The 27,581-nt window shown below is 47.9% G+C and overlaps 1 protein-coding gene across 5 annotated transcripts in view; it reads right to left on the reverse strand.

The window, feature by feature from the left end:
• rcor3 (REST corepressor 3) overlaps nt 1-27,581 on the reverse strand; it is a 142,596-nt gene that overhangs the window by 64,265 nt on the left and 50,750 nt on the right. For all 5 annotated transcript variants that reach the window (XM_072509665.1, XM_072509682.1, XM_072509673.1 and 2 more), the window contains exons 4-5: nt 24,445-24,497; nt 22,614-22,775 (exon numbers count right to left, since the gene is read on the reverse strand). In XM_072509665.1, coding sequence (XP_072365766.1) covers nt 22,614-22,775; nt 24,445-24,497 — 215 coding nt within the window. The remainder of the gene's footprint in view (nt 1-22,613; nt 22,776-24,444; nt 24,498-27,581) is intronic.

Consider the following 27,581-nt stretch of genomic DNA (forward strand, 5'->3'; position numbering starts at 1 on the left):
GGGGGGGATGAAAGAGGTTATGCGAATTTTGAGGGGGTTCGGGGATTTCTCGGGGTATAGGCTAAACATGGGGAAGAGTGAATTATTTGTGATACATCCAGGGGACCAGAGTAGAGAGATAGAAGGCTTGCCTCTAAGGAAAGTGGAAAGAAACTTCCGATACCTGGGGATTCAGATCGCTAGGAGCTGGGGAACCTTGCACAGACTTAATCTGACACGGTTGGTAGAACAAATGGAGGAGGACTTCAAGAGGTGGGACATGCAGCCTCTAACGCTGGCGGGCAGGGTGCAAGCAATTAAGATGATGGTCCTCCCGAGGTTCTTATTTGTATTTCAATGTCTCCCTATACTAATCACCAAGACCTTTTCTAATAAAATAGACAGGAGCATCACGAGCTTCGTGTGGGCAGGGAAAGTTCCGAGAGTGAGGAGGGGGTTCCTTCAGCGTAGTAGGGACAGAGGAGGATTGGCACTACCGAACTTGGGCGATTACTATTGGGCCGCCAATGTGGCAATGATACGTAAATGGAGATGAAGGGCGAGGGAGCGGCGTGGAAAAGACTGGAGAGAAAGTCCTGTAAAGGGACGAGTTTAGAGGCGCTGGTGACGGCGCCGCTACCGATCTCACCTAAAAAGTTTACAACGAACCCGGTGGTGGCGGCAACATTGAATATCTGGGGACAGTGGAGGCGACAGAGAGGGGTGCGGGGAGCCCTGGTGGGGTCCCCAATCAGGAACAACCATAGGTTCGCCCCAGGAAGAATGGATGGAGGATTTCAGAGCTGGTACCAGTTGGGAATTAGGAGGGTGGGAGATTTATTTATAGATGGGACTTTTGCGAGCTTGGGAGCATTGGAGGAAAAGTATAAGTTGCCCCGGGGAAATTTCTTGAGATATATGCAGGTGAGGGCGTTTACTAGACAACAGGTGAGGGAATTTCCGTTGCTCCCGACACAGGGGATACAGGACAGGGTGCTTTCAGGGGTGTGGGTCGGAGAGGGCAAGGTGTCAGAGATTTACCGAGAGATGAGGGAAGAGGGGGAGGAGTCGGTGGGCGAACTAAAAGGAAAGTGGGAAGAAGAACTAGGGGAGGAGATAGAGGAGGGTATGTGGGCTGATGCCCTAAGCAGGGTAAATTCCTCTTCCTCATGCGCCAGGCTTAGCCTGATTCAATTTAAGGTGCTACATAGAGCACACATAACGGGAGCAAGATTGAGCAGGTTCTTTGGAGTGGAGGACAAATGTGGGAGGTGTGGCGGGAGCCCGGCAAACCACGCACATATGTTTTGGGCGTGTCCGGCACTGGAAGGGTATTGGAAGGGAGTGACGGGAGTGATTTCGCGGGTGGTGAGGGCCCGGGTCAAACCAGGCTGGGGGTTAGCTCTATTTGGAGTTGCGGAAGAGCCGGGAGTGCAGGAGGCGAAAGAGGCCGACGTTGTGGCCTTTGCGTCCCTAGTAGCCCGGCGCAGGATCCTACTCATGTGGAAGGAGGCGAAACCCCCCGGACTGGAGGCCTGGGTAAATGATATGGCGGGGTTCATTAAATTGGAGCAGATAAAGTTTGCCCTGAGAGGATCAGCTCAAGGGTTCACCAGGCGGTGGCAGCCATTTCTCGACTACCTAGGGGAACGTTAGAGGGAAGACAGGTGACCAGCAGCAGCAACCCAGGGGGAAGGGGGGGGGGGGTTAGTTTAGTTTAGGTCAAAGATAAAGGGGTTTTGTTACTTGTGTATTGTTAAAAATTTCTGTATTGTTATTGTTGCGTTTGCTTTGTAAGAGGGGAAAAATTGTTGTTTGTGAAAAACATTTCAATAAAACATATTTTTTTAAAAAAGATATTACGATTTTCTTTACGTATAATAATTCAGAGATTATGCAAATGTAACCATGATACTCAAAGAAGAAGGGAGAGAGATATGAGAGAACTATGGGCGGTAGGTCTGACATCAGTATGAGCTACTGCTGAGCACATAATGACAGGGCACTTAGAAAACTATAATATGACTGCACAGTCAACATGGATTTATGAAAGGGAAATATGTTTGACAAATAAGTTTTGTGAGGATCTAACTGTCAAGCTAGATGAGAGGCAGCCAATGGATGTACTGCATTTGGATTTAAAAAAATCCAAATTCAAAAAATAAGGAGCCACATAAGAAATTAAGACAAACAATTAGACCTCACGGTATACATAGATACATAGAAGATAGGAGCAGGAGGAGGCCTTTTGGCCCTTTGGGCCTGCTCTGCCATTCATCACGATCATGGCTGATCTGATCTTCCAACTAATCAGTTGGATTAAATAGCCTAATCCTGCTTTCTCCCAGTAGCCTTTGATCCCATTCTCCCCAAGTGCTATATCTAGCTGCCTCTTTAATATATTCAATGTTTTAGCATCAACTACTTCCTGTGGTAATGAATTCCACTGGCTCATCACTCTTTGGGTGAAGAAGTGTCTCCTTATATCCGAAATGGTTTACCCTGAATCCTCAGACTGTGACCCCTGGTTCTGGACACACCCATCATCGGTAACATCTTCCCTGCATCTACCCTGTCTAGTCCCGTTAAAATTTTATAAGTCTCTATGAGATTCCCCCTCATTCTTCTCAACTCCAGCGAGAACAATCCCAACCTAGTCAATCTCTCCTCATATGACAGTCCCGCCATCCCTGGAATCAGTCTGGTAAACCTTCGCTGCACTACCACGAGAGCAAGAACATCCTTCCTCAGAGAAGGAGACCAAAATTGCACACAATACTCCAGGTGTCATCTCACCAAGGCCCGGTATAATTGCAGCAACACATCCCTGCTTCTATACTCAAAACCTCTCGCAATGAAGGCCAACATACCATTTGCCTTCTTTACGCCTGCTGCACCTGCATGCTTACCTTCAGTGACTCGTGCACAAGGACACCCAGGTTCCGCTGTACACTCCCCTCTCCCAATTTACAACCATTCAGGTAGTAATCTGCCTTACTGTTTTTGCTTCCAAAGTGAATAACCTCACACTTATCCAAATTATACTGCATCTGCCATTGATTTGCCCACTCGCCCAAACTGTCCAGATCATGCTGTAGGATCCCTGCATCCTCGTCCCAATTCACCCCACTAGCTAACTTGGTATCATCTGGAAACTTTGAGATGTTACATTTGGTTCCCTCATCCGTTGGGGGGGGGGAATAATATATTCAAATTGGTTAAGGAACAGAAAACAAAATATGGGAACAAATGAGTTACTTTCAGGTTGGTAGGATGCAACTAGTGGTAGGATGCAACTAGAGACTTGCCGGGGTGGAGGCTGGGAGGATGTTTCTCCAGATGGGGAGTTGTAAATTATGCATGGTCTGTCATGGAGTATAATCGAGACAGTGCCCAACACCAGAACAGTAGTTAGCATTTCTGCATCCAGCGTCAGGGAGCTGTGTTCGATTCTCACCTTGGGTGACTGACTGTGTGGAGCTTGCACATTCCCACATTCTCCCTGTGTCTGCTTGGGTTTCCTCCGTGTGCATTGGTTTCTTCCCACAATCCAAAGATGTGCAGGTTGGGTGGAGGGGCCATGCTAAATTGCCCCTTAGTGTCCATTGGTTGGGTGCGGTTACTGGGCTAGGGAGGGGGAGTGGGCTTGGGTGGGGTGCTCTGTCGCAGGGTCAGTGCAGACCTGATGGGCCAAATGGCCTCCTTCTGCACTGTAGGGATTCTATGATTCTACAGCAATTCTATCTTTCGATAACTAAGATAAATCAAGGGATATGCAGATGGTGCGAAAAGGTGTAATTCAGTGAGATCAACCACAATTTAACTGAATCCTGGTGCAGGCTCAAAGGGCATGCTCCTGCCCCAATATCACCTCAATATTCTTCAATTGAATGAGTGCCAGACATTGCGGTTTATATTAATGTTGCCGAGCCATGGTGAAAAGTAATGGGGGGTGGGAGCACATTCACATTCATAGAAACATAGAAAATAGGAGTATGAGCAGGCCATTCGGCCTTTTGAGCCTGCTTCGCCATTCATTATTTTAATGGCTGATAGATAGGGGTGTGGTATAGACGTGGAATCCTTTGGGAAGTGCACCATGAGCCTGGGCCATTTTAGCCCTGGGGCCTAAATGGAAGAAAGCCAAATCCAGCAGGACTGACGTCAGGGATAGCAGGCAGTGTTCCAAGGATAACAAGGAATGATGGGACTAGTTTCTGGAATAAAGTTGTGATATAGCTCCAGGTTTGGATGACGTGTGATTTGGAGGAAAACGTGTTGATGGTGGTGTTCCCATGCATCTGCTGCCCTTGTCCTTCTGGATAGTTGAAATCACAAATTGGTACTAGTAAGAATAGGCTGAAGTAGGCTTGGCGAGTTACTGAGTGCATCTTGGAGTTGGTACAGCTGCCATTATATGTTGGTGGTAGAGGGAGTGGATATTTATTCTGATATTCTGATGGCTGGGGTGCCAATCAAGCGGGCTTTTTGACCCTGGATGGTGTTGAGCTTCTGGCGTGTTATTGGAGCTGTATTCACACTCATCAAAGCAAGTAGAGAGTTCTACATCACACCCCTGGCCTGTGTCTTGCAGATGGTGGGAAGTCAGAAGACGAGTTACCAGCCACAAACTTTCCAGCCTTTGACTTGCTCTTGTAGCCACAGTATTCATATGACTGTTCCAGTCAAATTTCTTGTTCAGAATAACACCCAGGATGTTGATTGTGGAGATGTCATGGAGATATGGTTAGATTCTTTCTTGTTGCCGATAGTCATTGCCTGGCACTTGTGTGGCACAAATGTACTTGCTAATTATCAATGTGGTGGCCTTAGACCCAGAAGTAGTAACAGTAAGAAAAAAAACCTGCATAATTACTTTAAGTGTTTGGAAATGTGTAATTGATTTTAGAAACATTTGAAAATAAATTTTAAATGTTTGTATCAGCTGTAATGGGATCAATTATAAATGTTATGTTTGGTAAGAAAGACTGGTCTACATGAACTCTTGACTTGGAAGCAGTACCAAGCAGCCATTTAATACTATGGCTACAGGCATAGCTCAGAGGGTAGGAATCCGGCAGCAAATAACTCATCTCCGGATTCTCCACTTGCGTGGTTGAGTGCAGCTCCAAGAACACTCAAGAGGCTTGGCAGTATGCAGGACAAAACAGTCCACTTGACTGGAACCCATCTATCACCTTCAACATTCACTACCTCCATTACTGATGCACAGTGTCAGCAGTGTGTACCATCTACAAGATGCATTGCAACAACCATGGCTCCTTAAACAGCACCTTCAAATCCACGACCTCTACTGCCTAGAAGGGCAAGGGCAACAAATGCAGGAGAACACCACAACCTTCAAGTTCCCCCCCAAACAACATGCCTTCATGACTCGGAACAGTATCTTTGTTCCTTCACTATCACTCGGTCAAAATCCTGGACTCACTTCCTGACAGCACTGTGGGGTCCCCACACCATGTGCACTGGAATGGTTCACAAAGGTATGAAAATGAAAATCGCTTATTGTCACAAGTAGGCTTCAAATGAAGTTACTGTGAAAAGCCCGTCGCCACATTCCAGCGCCTGTGCGGGGAGGCTGGTACGGGAATTGAACACACGCTGCTGGCGTTGTTCTGCTTTACAAGCCAGCTGTTCAGCCCACTGTGCTAAACCAGCCCCCACCTGGTGAACCACCTTCTCAAAGGCAATTAGGGATGGGCAATAATGCTGGCCGAGCCATCAACACCTGATCCTATGAAAGGATATTTTTTTTAAAAGGAAGCAAATTAAAATACAGAGACTGTGCGGCAGACAAAGAGGAGAGAGAAGAACTGGAAAGAGGTGGTGGTTTTGGTGTCATGGTTTTAGCTCAGGATTCATTCGTTTTTTACTCTAGAAGAGATCTTGCTCGAGGCAATGGTCTTTTTTTGAAATACATACTAACCATTTGTAAAAGTTAAACAGAGCAGCACGGTGGCACAGTGGTCAGTACTGCCATCTCAGATTCGATTCCTCAGGTGTGTGTGTGGAGTTTGAACATTCTTCCTGCGTCTGCGTGGGTTTCCTCTCAATTGAAAATGTGCAGATTAGCTGGATTGGTATTGCTAAATTGCTCCTTGGTGTCCAAAGGTTGAGTGAGGTTATGGGGACAGGGTGCTCTTTCAGATGGTTGGTGATGATTCGATGGGCCGAATGGCCTCCTTCTTCACTGTAAGGATCCTATGATTCTATAGCTGGGGCTACTACTGTCTTAGCATCAAGATGTTTCTCATTCATCTTCCTTCAGTGAGAGATATCTCTGTGACATGGCTCCTCACGTAATGCTCAGTAGCTATCATTAGAATTAACCCGTTACTTTACATTTCTCCCAAGTTTACTTTTCCCACAAACTGTAAACCTCATGTATTATTCAGTTTCCATCCAACCCCTATTTCCAGTGACTCCCACGTCACTTTCACCCAAAGGCATTTATCCCCAACAATGTTCTCGGCTCTCTTGAAGGATGTGGAGGACACATGTTTCCCCTCATTGGAAGGCAAACACATCGGTAAAGTGGGATAGCAGCCTCTCACAAAAGCTGGCTCCTGGGCTGTGACACTTGATGACCTGAATGTAAAGGCGGTGAAGACCAATCAAGGAGAAACCGATTCAAGAGAGAAGCCTCCAGGACTCAAATAATCACAACCCCTTGAAAAGGAAAACAATGAATTAAATTCTCTCTCTCTCATCTTCTTCTGCTCTGCACACGGAGTAAAGTGATAGTAGCAGTTTGACAAAATTAAGCACTTTCAGTTCCGACGAAGAACTTTGAAGCTGTATCATCAACTGCTGCTGTGCCAACAAGAGAAGCATTCAATACCCGAGTGAGGAATGAATCTGGTGGACAAAAGGAAGAATGAAAAACATCCTGAAGACACTGGAGATGAGGAAAGGAAGACTTTGCCACTATTCTTAGGGTAGGAATTCCTCTTTCTATATGATGGTATCACTTCCACGTTTGCTTCAGCGTGAGGCTACACTGCTGTAGATAATGAGATCTTTGGATCAGATGCAGAAAGCAGGATGGCACCATTACCAACAATGGAATAAACGTCAGGACCAGGATCCTGCGTAGCACACTGGGCTGCAGGCTTGCTTGGAGGTTTATCAAGAGGTTTTACTTCAAATCTCAGCAGTAATAGGAAAGACAGCTAATGTCAGTACACCTTCAAATAGTAGCCAACTCTTTTGCCTGATGTCTCTGGTCATGTCCTTACGATGATACAGCATTTATACACTGTACTGCAATATGTTCACCATCTTTTGTTGCACCATTTTTAATGTGTAAATCCCTCTTTATGGCTTGGTTGTGCTGCGTGACTTTTAAAGTTTTTTTTCAGGTACTCAACAACTGTAGAAGCACTGTAGTTTGGGCCTCTGCTTCTTTACCAAAAGAAAGCTCGACTGCTTCTATGACTTGCTGATGAAATCCAAGTGCGAGCTCTAGCTTAATTTGTACGGATTAATAACCTCTAAACTTTCACTATTGGATTTTATCCAATTTGAGGTTAAACGTTGCATTCTCCATGGATAGCTTTTTGCTGGCTGCTTGCAATCGTTGCATGTTGTCAGTGCGCTCAGTGGAATCAGCAGACAAATTCACCTGTTGATTACCTTCTTCAACAAAAGGGCAATTCTCCCTGAAAGAGACAACAAAGACTTCACGATCATTGGCAGTGGAGTCAAAGGGCATAAGGAGCAGGACGTCGTTTTACGACAGATCATCTGCCTCTGCGGCGACTTCATTCTCTTCCACTCTTTCCTGAAAGAGCAAATTAAAGTCTAGAATATCATCTTGTGAGTGATCACCATCATTCTTGGTGCATCCTGCTTCTGTTTCTTCTAGCCTGTCCCCAAAGAAAAGTGAAAGATCTGTAACATCCTCCTGTGGTCCATGGAGTTGAATAGAGAACGATTGCAATGTCACTTTATTCAGCCATGAAACTTGGTCAGATTAACACTAAGACACCAGCTCCTGTGTCTAGCTTGAATTCAATCAGATGCCTACTGACATCAATGTCAGCACTCCAATACTGTTTTAGTTTCCCTTAAATCTCCTAGGAAGGTGATTTCCTAGTTGTCAAAGTCTTGAATTTCACGAGTGGAGATTCCTTGAACCGATTTATTCTTCTGTCTTGTAAATCAAGATTTCCTGGAATGGCAGATCACTTTAAAATGGCCTAACTAGCACAATTCAAGTGTGGCATTCTTCCTGTCTGTGGACCTTCTTCCCACCATAGTGCAGGCACTGGAAAATGGTGGTTGGCACTTTTTCAGGACATTTCCCTAGTTTCTACCTTCCTATACTTATGTTTTACAACCCACAAACTGAAGAACTTCATTGAGCTGTTCTCGGATATTTCCCTCACACCCCAAAAAAAACCTTATTCTACCTCCATTCTTCAGCCTGTCTGCCATGTTTTACAGCTATGCTTAAATTTAAATCTTCCCAAGATTGTAAGAAGTCAGAGAGATTCTCGTCTAAAACACCAATGACTATCCTATCTCTGAGCAGTCATCTTTTAGTATTCCATATTCTCAATTTTTCTTGTAGCAGTACAATTCATTAATGAATGAGTCAATCCCTTTACCCTTTTTCTGACTGCACTCAATAGATTTCATCCTCTAAATGACAATATTTTTTACGAAGACTTAAGTATGAGTAAAAGGTTCCGTTGTCGATTTTCAAATTTGCTGATGACACCACCGTAGATTTCAAACAATGACGAGACGGAGTACAGGAATGAGATTGCGAATCTGGTGAACTGGTGCGACGACAATAATCTCTCCCTCAATGTCAACAAAACGAACGAGATTGTCATCAACTTCAGGAAGCGTAGAGGAGAACATGCCCCTGTCTACATCAATGGGAACGAAGTAGAAAAGGTCGAGAGCTTAAAGTTTTTAGGTGTCCAGATTACCAACAACCTGTCCTGGTTCCCCCTGCCCCCCCCCCCCCCCCCCCCCCATGCCAACACTATAGTTAAGAAAGCCCATCAACTTGTGCTGTTAATGTGGGGGGGGGGGAATTGCTCTGCTGACAGGGGAAGGATTGTTGCTGGGAGACAAATGGGAGGTCGAGGACGGAAGGTCCCGAAGGGCGGGCCAGCGGGGGTGCGAGCTGGAGGCTGGCCTAAGAAGGTTGATCGGCAGGGTGGGGGGGTGAGTTGCCTCCCGGCCAGGCTGATCATGTGGAACGTTAGAGGGCTGAATGGGCCAGTTACGAGGGCTCGCGTGTTCGCGCATTTGAGGGGATTGAAGGCGGACATGGCAATGCTACAGGAAACACACCTGAGGGTAACAGATCAGACCAGATTGAGGAAGGGGTGGGATGCGCAGGTATTTCACTCGGGGTTGGACTCTAAGACTAGGGGGGTCGCGATCCTGATTAATAAACGGGTATCATTTGAGGTGGGGAAAATAGTTGCGGATATGGGGGGCAGGTATATCATGGTCAGCGGGAAGTTGGAGGGTGCACTGGTGGTGCTTGTGAATGTCTACGCACCAAACTGGGATGATGTGGAGTTTATAAGACGGGTGTTTGGGAAGATCTCGGGCCTGGATTCACACAAGCTGATCATGGGGTGGGGGGGACTTTAATACGATCATTGATCCAAGGTTGGACCGGTCGAGCTCAAAGACAGGCAGGGTGCCAGCAATGGCGATGGAACTAAAGGGGTTCATGGAGCAGATGGGTTGGGTAGACCCATGGAAGTTTGGTCGGCCAAGAGCGAAGGAGTTTTCTTTTTTTCCCCGCATGTACATAAAGTATACTCCTGGATCGATTTTTTTATCCTGAACAGGGCTCGACTGGCGGGGGTGGTTGATACCGAGTATTCGGCGATTGGTGTGTCGGACCATGCCCCTCATTGGGTGGATTTACAGGTGTGCAAGGAAGGGGGCCAGTGACCGCAATGGAGATTGGACGTAGGACTGTTAGCGGACGAGGGGGTGTGCAGGCATGGGAGTCCATCCAGAACTACCTGGAAATAAACAACACGGGAGAAGTCTCGGCAGCAACGGTTTGGGAAGCGCTGAAGGCAGTGGTTAGAGGGGAGCTAATATCAATACAGGCCCACAGGAGGAAGGTGGAGAGAGCAGAGATAGATAGGTTGGTTGGGAAAATACTCCAGGTAGACAGGAGGTATGCGGAGGCCCCGGAGGCAGGGTTATTGAAGGAGCGGCGAAGGCTACAGATGGAGTTTGGTCTGTTGGAGAGAAGGCCAGCAGAATGCTTGCACACCAGCTAAGGAAAATGGAGGCGGCCAGGGCAATAGGTAGGGTGAAGGACAGCGCTGGGAACACGGTCTTGGACCCAGCAGGGGTGAACGGGGCGTTTAAGGAATTTTACAGCCGGCTATATGAGTCGGAACCCCCAGCTGGGGTGGAAGGGATGAGGCAGTTTCTGGGAGGGCTGGAGTTTCCGAGGGTGGAGGAAGGGTTGGTGGATGGGCTGGGAGCCCCGATCGAGATTGAAGAAATAGCAGAGGGGCTAGAGGCCATGCAGTTGGGTAAGGCTCCGGCACCGGACGGCTACCCAGTGGAATTTTACAAAAAATTCTCGGAGATGCTGGGCCCTCTCCTGGTGAGGACATTTAATGAGGCAAGGGGGGTTCTTCCCCCGACAATGTCACAGGCCTCGATCTCACTGATCCTGAAGCGGGAGAAGGACCCTGAGCTATACGGGTCACACAGGCCAATCTCCTTATTGAACATTGATGCCAAATTGCTGGCTAAAATCGTGGCCTCAAGGATAGAAGAGTGTGTTTCAGAGGTGATAGGGGAGGACCAGACCAGGTTTGTTAATGGAAGACAGCTAACGGCCAATCACCTGAAGACAGTGAGGATCTAAAGATTTCTGTCAAGGCCTCAGCAATGTCCTCTCTTGCCTCCTTCAGTATTCTGGGGTAGATCCCTTCAGGCCCTGAGGACTTATCTACCGTAATATTTTTCAAGATGCCCAACACCTCGTCTTTTTGGATCTCAATGTGACCAAGGCTATCTACACACCCTTCTCCAGACTCAACATCCACCAATTCCTTCTCTTTGGTGAATATTGATGCAAAGTATTCATTTAGTACCTTGCCCATTTCCTCTGGCTCCACACATAGATTCCCTCCCCTGTCCTTCAATGGGCCAACCCTTTCCCTGGCTAACCTCTTGCTTTTTATGTACGTGCAAAAAGCCTTGGGATTTTCCTTAACCCTATTTGCCGATGACTTTTGGCTTGCTAAACCACTCCAGGAACAGTTAAGTGCAACAAAGCTGTGCAAAGGCCAGACTAAGAGAGTACTGAAGCTTCCCTTCCCCAAAGGGCAGCAGTGAATCAGCTGGATTTTGGCAGAATCATATTCTCCAACCAACAGTAATATAAGGGGCTGTTTAGCACAGGGCTAAATCGCTGGCTTTGAAAGCAGACCAAGGCAGGCCTGAAGCACGGTTCGATTCCCGTAACAGCCTCCCCGAACAGGCGCTGGAATTTGGCAACTAGGGGCTTTTCACAGTATCTTCATTTGAAGCCTACTTGTGACAATAAACAATTTTCATTTCATTTCATTCATCTTGTCAGCTTTACACTTCAGTGAGTTCATCAGTCCACAATGCTCAGAAAGAACGCTTTGAAAAATTCTATTGCACTAAATTTTAAATTTGTTTGTGCTAATATGAAATCATAATATATATTATGCTAAGGATAGAATGTACAACTTGAAAACTAGGATTAAATTGATGCAGCACGGTAGCATTGCAGATAGCACAATTGCTTCACAGCTCCAGGGTCCCAGGTTCGATTCCGGCTTGGGTCACTGTCTGTGCGGAGTCTGCACATCCTCCCCGTGTGTGCGTGGGTTTCCTGCGGGTGCTCCAGTTTCCTCCCACAGTCCAAAGATGTGCAGGTTAGGTGAATTGGCCATGCTAGAATTGCCCTTAGTGTCCAAAATTGCCCTTAAGTGTTGGGTGGGGTTGCTGGGTTATGGGGATAGGGTGGAGGTGTGGACCTTGGGTAGGGGGCTCTTTCCGGTGCAGACCCGATGGGCCGAATGGCCTCCTTCTGCACTGTAAATTCTATGATAGTCTATGATAGAAGGCCCTTAAACGTGATCCTGATGCCCCCAGAGGGGAGGGAGGTAGAAGTAGTGGTCGCAATGGACGCAGAAAAGGCCTTCGAACGGGTGGAATGGAACTATTTGTGGGACGTGTTGGGGCGGTTCGGGTTTGGGCGGGGCTTTATTGATTGGGTCCGGTTGTTGCACCAGGCACCGGTGGCGAGGGTCCAAACAAATCGGTTGATGTGGGACTATTTTAAATTGCACCGGGGGACTACGCAGGGATGCCCCCTCTGCCCACTGCTGTTCGCTTTGGCCATAGAGCCACTGGCGATGGCGCTGAGAGCTTCAAGGGACTGCAACGGGGTGATCCGAGGGGGGTAGAACACAGGGTCTCGCTATACGCCGACGACCTGCTCCTGTATATTTCTGACCCTTTAGGGGGATGGGAGAGATTATGAGGATTTTAGGGGAATTTGGCCGGTTTTCAGGGTACAAATTGAATATGGGGAAACGCGAGATATTTGCGATCCAGGCGAGGGGGCAGGAGAGGAGTTTGGGAGAGCTGCCATTCAGAGTGGTTGGAGGGAGCTTTCGTTATTTGGGAATCCAGGTGGCACCGAACTGGGGGCTGTTACATAACTAAATTTGACCTGGCTAGTAGAACAAATGAAGGAGGACTTTCGAAGGTGGGACATGCTCCCGTTGTCACTGGCAGGGAGAGCACAGACCGTGAAAATGACGGTCCTTGTAGGTTTTTGTTTTTCAGTTCCTCCCCATCTTTATCCCAAGGGCCTTTTTTAAACGAGTAAACAAGGTGATTTTGGGTTTTGTGTGGGTGGGTAAAACCCCGCTAGTGAAGAAAGTGTTGCTGGAGCGGGGCCGAGGGGAGGGTGGGTTGGCGCTGCCGAACGTTAGCAACTATTACTGGGCGGCAATTATAGCCATGATTAGGAAGTGGGTAGTGTGGGGGGAGGGGGGGTTCGGTATAGGAGCGAGTAGAGGCGGCATCATGCAAGGACACACGTTTGGGGGCATTGGTAACGGTACCTCTGCCGTTCTCGCCGGCCCGGTACTCCACAAGCTCGGTGGTAGTGGCAGCCCTGAGAGTCTGGGGACAGTGGAGGAAGCATATGAGAGTGATTGGAGCATCGGTCTGGGCTCCAATTGGCAATAACCATTGGTTTGTACCGGGAAAGTTGGATGGGGGGTTTCAGAGATGGCAGAGAGCAGGGATTGAGAGGATGGGGGATATATTTATAGATGGGAGTTTCCCATGTTTGAAGGATTTAGAGGAGAAATTTGAACTGCCAGCAGGAAATGGATTCAGATATCTGCAGGTACGGAATTTTTTGCGAAGGCAGGTTTCGACCTTTCCGCTACTATTGCCACGGGGGATAGGGTAGTTTCCAGAACGGGGGTGGGAGGGCTGCACGGTGGCGCAGTGGGTGGAGGTTGCACATTCTCCCAGTGTTTGCGTGGGTTTCGCCCCCACAACCCAAAGATGTGCAGGTGGGTGGATTGGCCACGCTAAATTGCCCCTTAATTGGAAAAAATGAATTGGGTACTCTAAATTTTTTTAAAAAGAACGGGGGTGAGAGAGGGGAAGGTTTTGGATATTTATAAAGAACTCATGGAGTCGGAGGAAATGCAGACAGAGGAGCTAAAGCGCAAATGGGAAGATGAGCTGAGGGGGGAGCTAGAGGCAGGTCTTTGGGCGGATGCGCTGAGCAGAGTCAACACGTCCTCATCGCATGCCAGGCTCAGCCTAATTCAGTTTAAGGTCGTTCACCGGGCACACATGACGGTGGCCCAGATGAGCAAGTTTTTTGGGATAGAGGACAGGTGTGTGAGGTGTGCGGGGGGGGGGGGGGGGGTCCAGCAAATCATGTCCATATGTTTTGGGCATGTTAGAAGCTTAGGGGGTTTTGGCAGTGTTTTACAGATGTCATGTCCATGGTGTTAAAAACAAGGGTGATGCAGAGTCCTGAGGTGGCGATTTTCGGAGTGTCAGAAAATCCGGGAGTCCAGGGCGTGAGAGAGGCTGACGCCTTGGCTTTTGCCTCCTTGGTAGCCCGGAGACGGATATTGTTAGCGTGGAGGGACCCGAAGCCCCCAAATTCAGAGATCTGACTTAGTGACATGGCTTGGTTTCTCAGACTGGAGAAAATAAAGTTCGCCCTAAGAGGGTCAATGCTTGGGTTCGTCCGGAGATGGCAGCCGTTTGTCGACTTCTTTGGAGAAAACTAACTGTCAGCAGAGTTAGATTATTGTTTAGAAAAGGTGGGACTTGTGAGGGAGGGAGGTGGTCTTTGCACTATGTTTATATTTGTATTTGTATTGTGATTATTATAAAATTATACATGCCTTAATAAAATGTGTTTCAAAAAAAAAAAAGAAAGCCCACCAACGACTCTATTTTCACAGAAAACGAAGGAAAATTTGGTATGTCAGCTACAACTCTCACCAACTTTTACAGATGCACCAGAGAAAGCATTCTTTCTGGTTGTATCACAGCTTGGTATGTTTCCTGCTCTGCCCAAGACCACAGGAAACTACAAAAGGTCATGAATGTAGCCCAGTCCATCACACAAACCAGCCTTCCATTCACTGACTCTTAGTCTACAATTCCTGCTGCCTCGGAAAGGCAACCAGCATAATTAAGGACCTCATGCACCCCGGACATACTCTCTTCCACCTTCTTCCGTTAGGAAAAAGATACTAACGTTTGAGGTCACGTACCAACTGACTCAAGAACAGCTTCCCTGCTGCCATCAGACCTTTGAATGGATCTACCTCATATTAAGCTTATCTTTTCTCTTCACCCTAGTTATGACTGCAACATTACATTTTGTAGTCTCTCCTTCCTTCCCTATGTACGATATGCATTGTCTGCATAGCATGTACAAAGAACAAAGAACAAAACAAAGTACAGCACAGGAACAGGCCCTTCGGCCCTCCAAGCCCGCGTCCAACCATGCTGCTCGTCTAAACTAAAATCTTCTACACTACACTGTAAGAAACAATACTTTTCACTGTATACTAATACATGTGACAATAATAAATCAAATAATAAATAATAAACTTAAATAAATAATAAACTCTTCGCTCACCCTGTCTGGCCGGCATGTTGACTGTTAAGCTCACAACAGCATATAACAAAGTGCTAACTTGATCTTTGTTCAAAAAACCAGAGGCATTGCGGTCCAGGGTAAAATGCCTTTGCTAATTTTGCCACTGTTCAGCCTATCTGGGACTCTGTACATTTTGAAATGATTCTGGTATGGGCAAAGTAGTAGCCATTTCTCACCCTGATTCAAAGTTATCTTTTCCCACACTGCTAGTCTTGCCAGTCACTGAACTGCCCTCGTAATCTTGTCATCTCCAGTATGATTGCTGGGTTGGCCGTGAAGTTCTTCCCCTGTTGTGCTGCACTGTTGCTGGGCTTCACTTGAGGCTTTTCCCACTGTTTTCTACTGTTATTCCATGGGTACAGTCACTGCTGCCACCATCTATGTTTATGGTTTTATCTTGGGATTTGTTCACTTCTTACTCTAGAAGAGACCTTGCTAAATCTTTTGTTGAAAATTTTTTTATTTACATACTAGCTATTCACAAGAGCAAGTCAGGGCTGGAGCTACACTCCAAGAAGCTTCTCATCTTTTCCTTCTGTAAGTGACATCACTGTCACATAGCTCCTCACACGCATGCTCAATAGCAATCATTAGAGTTAACCCAGTGGTCAGTGAGCCGAGTGGGCACCTGAACTTCTAAGCAGTTCAAAAGCACATTTAAAACTACTGCCGGTGTTTCTTTCATTTCCCGCTGATTGAATGCCCAGAATCAGCCATTCCATGCTAAGGTAAAGGCAGTTCTGGCAGATCCACACTACCATGACCAAGGGAAACTGAGAGTTGAGGAAGTCCACAAAGAAGTGTACCATTGTGCATAAGGCTGCACAGACACAATCCTGTTTAGGCAGAAGTTGTTGCATGCAGAGAACCAACATCTCAAGAGCTCAACAATCTCTCACCATTTAGATACCATGCTTCCTTTTATTTTTCCGGCCAAAATGGGACAATTTCCCACTTTCCTCCAATATACTCCATTTGCCAGATCTTTTCCCACTCACTTAACCTATCCTTTTCCCTTTGCCGCCTTCTTGTATCCTCTTCACATCTTAATATCCTACCTATCATTGAGTTATCAGCAAATATAGCAACTAAACCTTTGTCCAAGTCATTGATATAAATTGTAAACAGTTGAACCCCAGTACTAATTCCTGTGGCACACCACTCATTGCATACTGCTAATCAGATAAAGACTGATTTATGCCAACTTTGTTTCCTGTTAACTGACCAATTTTCTATCCATGCCATTGTTACCCCCTACATCATGAGCATACGTTTTTGCCATAACCTTTCATGTGGCACCTTATCAAATATCTTCCAGAAATCTAAATAAAGTATGTCCACCAGTTCCTCTTTATCCACAGCATGTTACTTTCTGAAAACTCCAATAAATTGGTTAAACACAATTTCCCTTTCACAAAACTATGTTGACTCTGCCTGATTACCCTGAATTTTTCAAAGTGCTTTGCTTTAATAGCTTCTAACATTTTCCCTGTGACAGATGTGAAGCTAAGTGACCTGGAGTTTCCTGGCAGTTAGAATGGGCAGTGGATTCAGGAGAAAGTAGCTGAGTGACTGCACCCTTGGACAGAAAGAGCGTAGGAAAACAATTTAAGACTTGAATTCCGTTTTCCTAAAATTTGAATAGTGGAACTTCTCATCCCTGGAATAGCTTGATCCATATGTGTTGTTATGATGAAGGAGGCCATTTGGCCCATTGTGTCTGCACCGGTTCTCCAAATGAGTATTATGGCTTAGTACCATTCCCCTGCCTTTTCCTTCCCTGTCACCAACCCTGAAATGTTGCATCCACAGTATTTTGCTTTTGTATTAATATAATCAACATTCATAATTTTGAAAGTGCCATTACTTTTTTCCAGCAGAATTCAACATGATTCAGTATTAAAATTGGTTGCCTTAAAATTTATGAAATGGACTTCTGGTGGCAGCTATGAAGGAGTAAGTCGCACATTTGGTGGCTCCTGCTCTGGTCGGATTTCCCCCCGGACTTTTTCTGGTTTTAAACGGTGGATTCGCAGGTGAGACAATTGGACATCGTTTCCACGTATTAGTGTATGGAGCAAAGAACCAGAAGTGCACGAAAAGTCAGAAATAAGAAGTTAGCCAAGAGCTGTGTTGAAGCTGCAGCAGGAGACAATATGGCCGAGGACCGGACCCCTGGAGTGGCGGCGCAGCGACCAACGGAGCTGGTGATGCAGGCCATCCAGGATGGTTTTGCTAAGCAGAAGCGGGAATGTTTGGACCCGATTAAAGAATCGATCGATCGGTTAGAGCATAGATTGGACGCCCAGGATCGGGCGATCCAGAAGGTTTTAGAAGGCGCTGGCTGAGCAGGAGGAGCATCAAACAGCGGTGGAGCTGGAGGTGGGGATGTTTCGGGACCAGCAGAAAAGGTTACTGGAGAAGGTGGAGGACCTTGAGAATCGGTCCAGCCTGCAGAACTTAAGAATGTCGGGCTCCCGGAGGGGGCTGAGGGAGCGGACGCTGGGGCATACATAGCTGGTATGTTCGAGAAACTGCTGGGGGAGGGGGCATTCCCCCGACCGTTGGAGGTGGACAGGGCGTACAGAGCGCTTGCAAGGAAGCCGCGAACGGGGGACCCTCCGAGGGCAATGGTGGTGAGATTCCATAAGTTCCTGGACAAGGAATGCATTCTTCGGAGGGCCAAACGAACGCGGAGTTGTAAGTGGGACAACAGTATCCTGCGGGGGTACCAGGGCCTGAGCGAGGAGGTGGCGAGGAAGAGAGCAGGCTTTAACCAAGTCAAGTCTATTTTCTTCGAGAAGCAGGTGAAGTTCGGTCTGCTGTATCCGGCTCGTCTTTGGGTCACACGAGGACCCGCATCACTATTTTGAGTCGCCCGATGAGGCGCTGGACTTTGCTAACAGAAAAGGACTGGTGGGGGTCTGAGAACTCTCAAACTTTGAGACAACTTGTTGGCCTATTTTGGGCCCTTTTTTCCCCTTGTTTTTGGGGGTTTTGTTTTCCTGTTTTTAAATTGGTGATGCCTCCTCTTACTGTTTTGTTTCTGTTTTTGGAGTTCTGTATAAGAAAAGAGGGTGGGGGGGGCGGGGAAAGTCGATTTTTCATTTTTGGGTTCTTTTCTCGGTGGATGTTGGCAATGTCCCTTTTGTTTTTATTGAAGTGCACTTTTGTGGGATGGAGACGTGCCTGAGTTTCGGTGGGTGGCGCTTTTGTTTTTGTGTTTTCTTGCTGTTGGGTGTTTTGTCTGGGGATTGTTAGATGAGGTAATTTGTTTGTGTGAGCGGGGGGAAGGGAGCGAGTGAACAATAAGTGGGAGACTTTTTGGCACCGGGGGCGGGGTCCACCAAGCTAGCTGGGTGAGCCCCCCAACTTTGCCCCCCAACTAGGCTGATCACCTGGAATGTTCGGGGGCTAAATGGGCCGGTAAAGAGGGCACGTGTGTTTGCGCACCCGAGGGGACTGAAGGCGGACGTGGTAATGTTGCAGGAGACGCACCCTAGAGTAGTGGACTAGGTCAGGTTGAGGAAAGATTGGATTAGTCAGGTTTTTAACTCGGGGCTGGATACAAAGATTAGAGGGGTTGCGATCTTGGTTAATAAGCGGGTGATATTTGAGGTGGGAAGGATAGTTTCGGATGTGGGAGGTCGATATATCATGGTCAGTGGTAGGCTGAAGGGGATTGATCAATGTATATGCGCCAAATTGGGATGACGGGGATTTTATAAAGAGGGTGCTAGGGAAGATCCCGGACTTGGACTCGCACAAGCTGATCATGGGAGGGGATTTTAATACAGTTATTGATCCTGGCCCGGATCGGTCATGCTCGAGAACGACAGGGTGCCTGCAATGGCAAAGGAGCTGATAGGGTTCATGGAACAGATGGGGGGGATCTCGGACCATGCTCCACACTGGGTGGATCTTCAGGTTAGTATGGATAGCAAGCAGTGCCCGCAATGGAGGTTGGGTGTAGGGCTATTGGCGGACGAAGCGGTGTGCGAGAGGCTGAGGAATTGTATGTTGAACTACCTGCAGGTGAATGATACAGGAGAAGTCTCAGCATCGGTGGTCTGGGAACGGCTGAAGACAGTGGTGAGAGGTGAGCTGATTTTGATCCGGGCTCACAGGGACAGGAAGGATAGGGCAGAGACGGACCGACTGGTAAAAGAGATTCTACAAGTTGATAGGAGGTATGCGGAGGCTCCAGAGGCAGGGCTGTTAAGGGAACGCCGGAGGTTACAGACGGAATTTGGCTTGCTTACCACAGGGAGGGCAGTGGAACAGCTCAGAAAGGCGAAGGGAGCGATTTACGAGCACGGTGAGAAGGCCAGCAGGATGCTTGCGCAGCAGCCCAGAAAGAGGGAGGCAGCTAGAGAAATAGAACATAGAACATAGAAAATACAGCACAGAACAGGCCCTTCGGCCCACGATGTTGTGCCGAACCTTTGTCCTAGATTAATCATAGATTATCAATGAATTTACAGTGCAGAAGGAGGCCATTCGGCCCTTTGAGTCTGAACCAGCTCTTGGAAAGAGCACCCTACCCAAACTCAACACCTCCACCCAACACCAAGGGCAATTTGGACATTAAGGGCAATTTATCATTGGCCGTTGACGGGGATGGGAACTCGGCAGGGGTGAGTAAGGCCTTCCGGGACTTTTATAGTAGGTTGTATAGGTCGGAACCCCCTGCGGTGCCGGAGGACGATGAGGCACTTTCTAGAGGGGCTGACTTTCCCGAGGGTGGACGGGGAGCTGGTAGAAGGGCTGGGGCCCCGATCGGGCTAGAGGAGATAGTGGAGGGTTTGAAGGCCATGCAGTCGGGTAAGGCCCCGGGACCGGATGGGTACCCAGTCGAGTTCTATAAAAATTTCTCCGGAATATTGGGACCGGTGCTGTTGAAGATGTTTAACGAGGCTAGGGAAAGAGGGGTTCTGCCCCAGACAATGTCAATGGCCATGATCTCGCTAATCCTGAAACAGGTCAAGGACCTGGAGCTATGTGGGTCTTATAGGCCAATTTCCTTGTTGAACGTAGATGCCAAACTGCTGGCCAAAACTTTGGCCTCCAGGATTGTGGACTGTGTACCGGACGTTATTGTGGAGGATCAGACGGAGTTCGTTAAGGGCAGGCAGCTGGTGGCCAATGTAAGAAGGCTGTTAAACACGATCATGATGCCCCCGGAAAGTAGGGAGGTGGAGGTAGTGGTCGCGATGGATGCAGAGAAAGCTTTTGACCAGGTTGAGTGGGACTATTTATGGGAGGCGCTGGAGCGGTTCGGATTTGGGAGGGGCTTTATTGACTGGGTTAGGTTGCTGTACCGGGATCCGGTTGCAAGTGTACAGACGAATAGGACGATTTCGGTTTTCTTTAGATTGCACTGGGGGACAAGACAAGGATGCCCCCTCTCCCCACTGCTGTTTGCGCTGGCTATAGAGCCGCTGGCAATTGCTTTGAGAGCCTCAAGAGGCTGGTCTGGGGGGGGGGGGGGGGGGGGGGGGGCACAGGGTCTCGCTGCATGCGGATGACCTACTTTTGTATGTCTCAGACCCAATGAAGGGAATGGAAGAAATTATGGGAATTTTAGGGGAATTTGGCCGGTTTTCAGGGTATAAGCTCAATATGGGGAAGAGCGAGATGTTTGTGGTCCAGGCGAGGGGTCAGGATAGGCGACTGGGGGAATTGCTGTTCAGAGTGGTAGGGGACAGTTTCAGGTACCTAGGTATACAAGTGACGAGGGATTGGGACAGGCTTCACAAATTGAATTTGGCTCGGCTGGTGGATCAGATGAAGAAGGATTTCCGGAGATGGGATGCGCTCCCGTTGTCTCTGGCGGGCAGAGTTCAAACGGTAAAAATGACGGTCCTCCCAAGATTCCTATTTGTTTTCCAAAGCCTCCCCATCTTCATCAGACGGTCCTTTTTAAGCGGGTCAATAAAGTTATTGTGGCCTTTGTGTGTGGGCGCGAGTGAAGAGGGCAATGCTCGAGCGGAGTCGGGGAGAGGGCGGGCTGGAGCTGCTGAATTTCAGCAATTATTACTGGTCGGCTAATATAGCCATGGTGAGGAGGTGGCTGGTGGGGGGGGAGCCGGCGTGGGTGTGCATGGAGGTGGCTTCTTGCAAGGGCACATGTCTGGCGCCGTGGTAAAAGCGCCTCTGCCGTTCCCGCCGGCGCGGTACTCCACCAGTCCAGTGGTGGTGGCACCCCTGAGAGTCTGGGGGCAGTGGAGGAGACATGTGGGAGCATCGGTCTGGTCTCCAATCTGCGATAATCACCGGTTTGCCCCGGGGAGGATGGACAGGGGGTTCCGAATTTGGCGGAGAGCGGGAATCGAGAGGATGGGGGACTTGTTTATAGAAGGAAGCTTCCCGAGTATGAGGGCGCTGGAGAAGTTTGCATTTGCGGGGGGGAAATCAATTTCGATATCTGCAGGTGCGGGACTTTTTGCGGAAGCAGGTACCAACCTTCCCACTCCTGCCGCTAAGGGGGATTCAGGATAGGGTGGTTTCTAGAGAATGGATAGGAGAGGGGAGCGTCTCGGACATATATAAAGAGAGGGGTTGGAGGAGACGCAGACTGAGGAGCTGAAGCAAAAATGGGAGGAGGAGCTGGGGGGGGGGGGGGGGGGAGAGAGAGTTAGAGGAGGGCCTTTGGGCGGACGCGCTGAGTAGGGTCAACGCGACCGCAACATGGGCCAGGTTCAGCCTGATCCAATTTAAGGTCGTTCACCGGGCTTACATGACAGCGGCCTGGATGAGCAGATTCTTTGAGCTGGAAGACAGATGTGCAAAATGTGCGGGGGGGGGGGGGGCAGCGAACCATGTCCACATGTTCTGGGCATGTCCAAAGCTGAGGGGATTTTGGCAGGGATTTGCCGACGTCATGTCCAAGGTATTAAATACGAGGGTGGCAATGAGTCCAGAGGTGGCAATTTTCAGGGTGTCGCAGGATCTGGGAATCCAGGAGGAGAAAGAGGCAGATGTTCTGGCCTTTGCTTCCCTGGTAGCCCGGAGGCGGATATTACTGGCATGGAGGGACTCGAAGCCCCTGAGATTGGAGACCTGGCTATCGGACATGGCTGGCGTCCTCTGCCTGGAGAAAATTAAGTTCGCCATGAGGGGGTCTCTGTTAGGGTTCACCCGGAAGTGGCAACCTTTCGTCGACTTCTTCACAGAGAATTAACCGTCTGCAGAAGTGGGGGGGGGGGGGGGGAATGGGGTTAGGCTAGCGTAGATTAGGGGTGTAAGTAATGGTGGGACCTGTGGGTGAGGGAGGTGGTATTTGCACTATGTTAATAGTTTCCTTGTTATGTACATTGTTTATTTTGTTGCTGTTACAATGCCAAAGAAATACCTCAATAAAATGTTTATTAAAAAAAAAAATTAATGAAATTATTTGTAGAGGTTTAGTTACCATTTGCTGAATCCTATGAAAGCTTTTTCCATGAAAACTGAAGGCTTGTTCAAAGAGGACCTTATCTTCTACAGTCCATTCATCTGGAAAAGGGGTGAAGTTAGACAAGTCGGCCAATGACTTCTCAATGTTGTGTTTGTGCCAGAATAACATTCCCAAGGCCTATTTGAGGTACACACAAAGTAACACATTAGAAAACAAACTGAAAACGTATGCAATATGTCATCTAACAAGTATCAAATTCCATTCAGGTTAATACTTTTTCCCCAAAGAGGGACAAGAATCTTCCACATTCACCTGGACAAACAGGAGGCAGTGATAATACAGCACTATGAAGAACTCAAGGGGAGTCTTGGGGAAGGTCACATTTTACCTGGCAATTCTGTCCCATAGACACTGAAGTTTAGGTCATACAGAATTTGTCTTTGAACAGCCAACTTTTCTCTCCTCTCTCCCCCTTTCGTTTTTCCCCTCTCCTGAAGGTGCCAACTCTTGCTGTAATAACCACCTGCTCACCACCCCTCCTTCAGATAAGAGATGGCAACAACTTTAAAAGTCTGAAACCCAACTCTAATCTACCATGAATGTGTCTTTATCCAGTTTAACTGGAGAAGGTCGGGGATTGGACAGGGCAGGTGAGTAATCGGCTCTTGAGAGGAGGAACAGTAAGGTATGCTATTAAGGTGTGTACCTCCGATTTTAGTAACCACGTGGGATTTAAATGTAATGCAGCTGCAAGCCAGATTTCCAAGGTACGGGAAACCCAGTAGCCAAAGGGAGGCAAGAGCTGCCAGATCCAGAAAATAATTGCTTTTCTAGTACTGCTTGTGGGACAGGAGAGACATAAGTATTTCTCTCCAGCTCCCCAGGCTAACCTGCCGCAACTAACCTCCCTCTCTGTAACTGCCATTTCAAGCTCCATCCTATGTTCAGCCCCCCTGCTCCCATTCTCAGCTGTGACTTTCCAGCCTAACAGCCGGTCTGCCTCTTGATTTGGTCGGCTGCTGACCAGGAAGTAGAAGGGAAAAAATTCAAATATGTTATTAGATAATCAAGACTTCATTATTTTCTAGTCGCTACATATTACCTCTGTAAATATTGGGATCAGTGGCCAATTCACAACTCTCAGCACAACTGACTCCATCTTGCCCTTACCTAATGTCTCTAAGCACAGAAAGGCACTACTAGATAGTAGTCAGGAGTGGAAATGTTTCGAGATGGTTTTCCCCATAACCGAAGTGAGAGCAACTTTAATGTCCCAACAGATGCCTTGACTGACTATATGTAACTACACCAATCAGATATGGAAGCTGGGATATTTCAATCTGATGGAATGACAACACATGATGAATTTACTCATTATCAGAGGGGTTCATCAATCAAACTTATTCAACAAACAAAAGATACAGGGAGTGATTATGGGTACATTTATACTACTGTACAACAGTGCAAAATAATTTATTTCATGTCCAACGTCACCCTCGCACAATGATATTCTCTGACAAAATAGAACAAGGCTCCCTACTTTGCACTGAAGTCAGAACAGGCCATTGCCCTGAATTTACAATACGTGTTGGCTGGCACAAAATGGAAATAATTTGCAACATTGTTAATTTTTTTAAGAATAAATGATCATTTTCAAACAGCCCAATAAGATCCAACGGCTAAAATAGGGAGTTTACTAAAGTGATCTAAACATCAAATTGAAATGATTGCTTTTTGCTTGATATAGTTATGCAATATAATGAAAGCTTAAGGCAACAAGAAACAAAGTTATAGGTTCTAAATGCAAAGGCTGTAATTTTTCCTCCAAAGCGTTTTTTTTACAAACCTGTTCCACATTGTAGCCATGCTTTTCCTTTGCTACGGCAATATATTCATCCACTATAAAAAAGTGCAAAATTTTTAACAATTATTACATAATACCGACAATTGTGGCATTCTTCATCATGACCCAACATTAGCGTCAGGTACTCTTAAAAGGAGATTTAACCTCCATCCACAGTGCAGCATGACACCAATTCTTGCCACAATTAAGATGTTTTGATGTCATTGGAAATATGTCTGTTATAAACCACAAATGGAACAAGAAACTGCCACCAATGTTCTTAATGTTCTTGAGGACAATAGCACAATTAATAAATTTATAAATCTCATGTGATCAGAGCGGCATGGTGGCACAGTGGCTAGCACGGCTGCCTCATGGCGCCGAGGACCCAGATTCGATTGTGGCCCTGGGTCACTAATTGCGTGGAGTTTGCACATTATCCCTGTGTCTGCGTGGGTCTCATCCCCACAATCCAAAGGTGTGCAGGGTAGGTGGATTGGCCAAGCTAAATTGGCGCTTAACTGGAAAAAAAATTGGGTACTCTAATTTTTAAAAGTCTTATGTGAAGATAATTCAGTGAATTTGCTATCATCAATTGGAATAGAAACATACATTTGCATGCCTAAGTGATTATTAATTTGCACATACAACAGTAACATTTTAAAAATGCTAAATAATGGGAGCGATTCTCCCAAACGGAGCCCAAGTGTTCGCGCCGTCGTGAACGCTGTCGCGTTTTACGACAGCGCAAACCGGGCCCCGGTATGACCTATTCTGTCCCCTACAAGGGGCTAGCACAGCGCTGGAGCGGTTCACGCCGCTCTAGCCTCCTTTCCCAGCGTCAAATAGGCGCCACGCCAACCCACGCATGCGCAGCTGGGCCGTGCCAACCTGCGCATGCGCGGGGGACTTATTTAGCGTGCCGGCCCCGACTCAACATGGCGTCGGTGTTCAGGGGCCGGCCGCGCAGGGAAGTAGGCCCGGAGGGGTGGGGGGAAAAGAGGCCAGGCCCACCGATTGGTGGGCCTCGATCACGGGCCAGACCCCATCGGAGGCCCCCCGGTGAAGGAGCCCCCCTCACCCCCCCCCCCCAAACCACCACACAGGCTGCCCCCCCCCCCCCCCCGACCGTTTGCGCAGAGTTCCTGCCGGCAGCGACCAGGGGTGAATGGTGCCGGCGTGACTCTGTCGTATCCGCGCAGCCGCTCGGCCCATCCGGGCCGGAGAATCGGCGGCCTGTGCCACGCCCGCGCAATTGGCGCCGATTCTCCGCACCTCGGAGAATCACGCGCCGGCGTCGGGGCGTGGTTGCGGCGATTATCCGGCCCGGCGCGGGGCTCGAAGTATCGCCCCCTATCTGTGCGTTTCTGAATGGAGTAAGTACCACTTCCAATCCAAATTTTTATTGTATATGCCTTTTAAAATCGTTTTCATCAAATCTGTACTTGATATGCACAATCATTTTCTAAATGATATTCAATGGAATACACTAGACCAACATTTCAATAAAGCGGCAGGTGCTCTGCTCTGTTGATATCCATGCCGTGTCAACAGTCATGGGTTGCAACAAATCCACTATGTTTTCAGTTTGATGAATGGTTATATATTGTTTTTAAAATACAGGGTCTGGTGAGGTTCATTCTCAACTTAGCTGGGAGTATAAGCAATACTGGGCATAGAATACATTCAAAAAGGAAAAGGTTTCTCAGTTCAATGCGCCAACTATGCACCTGGAAATGACAAGGAGCATTCTCCTGTCAGAGCTTAGCAAAGAGCAATTGCGAAGTTTAGTGTGCATTGTTGAAAAGAGTTTTAATCTACATCTGTCTGATGTTATACCGGGTCTGGCTGCACCTGATACCAACATTGAATGCTGAATTGATAAAACCTCACTTTAATCTATATAATTTCTTGTATAAAAAATGGTCATCCATAAAGGAATATCTTGAAATAAAACAGAAACGCTTTAAATGCACAGCAGGTCCAACAGCATCCGAAGAGAGAAAAGATCAATTCTCAATATTGCTCATTTTAATGAAGAGTCTGTTCAAAAAGTTAAATGTTTTATGTATTTTTTCAGATGCTAACGGGCTTGAAATTTATTGACAGCAATTTCTGGCTTTATTTCAGATCACAGCACATAGATCCAATGCTTAATCCATCCAATACACACAAAAGAAAATGGAAAATGAAAACTGATCAAATATACATGTGTAAATAAAATTTCCTGAAGTATTCCTACAAACAATACTTAAAAGTATGAAAATACTCAACTCACTTCCCCCCTCATTATGCAGAATCATACAGAGAGATAAAACATTAGTTCAGATGCCCATTTGATGGAGCCTGATTTCTACCATGGGCGAGATTCTCCGACCCCCAACCGGGTCGGAGAATCGACGGGGGCTGGCGTGAATCCCGCCCCCGCCAGTTGCCAAATTCTCCGGCACCGGATATTCGGCGGTGGCAGGAATCGCGCGGCGCCGGTTGGCGGGCCCCCTCCCCGCCATTCTCCAGCCCTGATGGGCCGAAGTCCCGCTGCTAAAATGCCTGTCCCGCCGGCGTAGAGTAAACCACCTACCTTACCGGCAGGACAAGGCGGCGCGGGCGGGCTCCGGGGTCCTTGGGGGGGGGATCTGGCCCCGGGGGTGCCCCCACTGTGGCCTGGCCCGCGATCGGGGCCCACCGATCCGCGGGCGGGCCTGTGCCGTGGGGGCACTCTTTCCCTTCCGCCTTCGCCACGGTCTCCACCATGGCGGAGGCGGAAGAGACTCCCTCCACTGCGCATGCGCGGGAATGCCGTCAGCGGCCGCTAACGCTCCCGCGCATGCGCCGCCCGGAGATGTCATTTCCGCGCCAGCTGCTGGGGCACCAAAGGCCTTTTCCGCCAGCTGGCGGGGCGGAAATCCGTCCGGCGCCGGCCTAGCCCCTTAAGGTTGGGGCTCGGCCCCCAAAGATGCAGAGCAAGCCGCACCTTTGGGGCGGCGCGATGCCCGACTGATTTGCGCCGTTTTGGGCAACAGTCAGCGGACATCGCGCCGATTCCGGAGAATTTCGCCCCTTATCTTTTTAAGATTATTTTAAAGTGTTTATGGTGTTGTTAATCCTAATATCAAACTGCCAAAATGGATTTTGCCAGA

This window comes from Scyliorhinus torazame, chromosome 1, assembly GCF_047496885.1.
Source record: "Scyliorhinus torazame isolate Kashiwa2021f chromosome 1, sScyTor2.1, whole genome shotgun sequence".
Taxonomy (NCBI): Eukaryota; Metazoa; Chordata; class Chondrichthyes; order Carcharhiniformes; family Scyliorhinidae; genus Scyliorhinus; species Scyliorhinus torazame.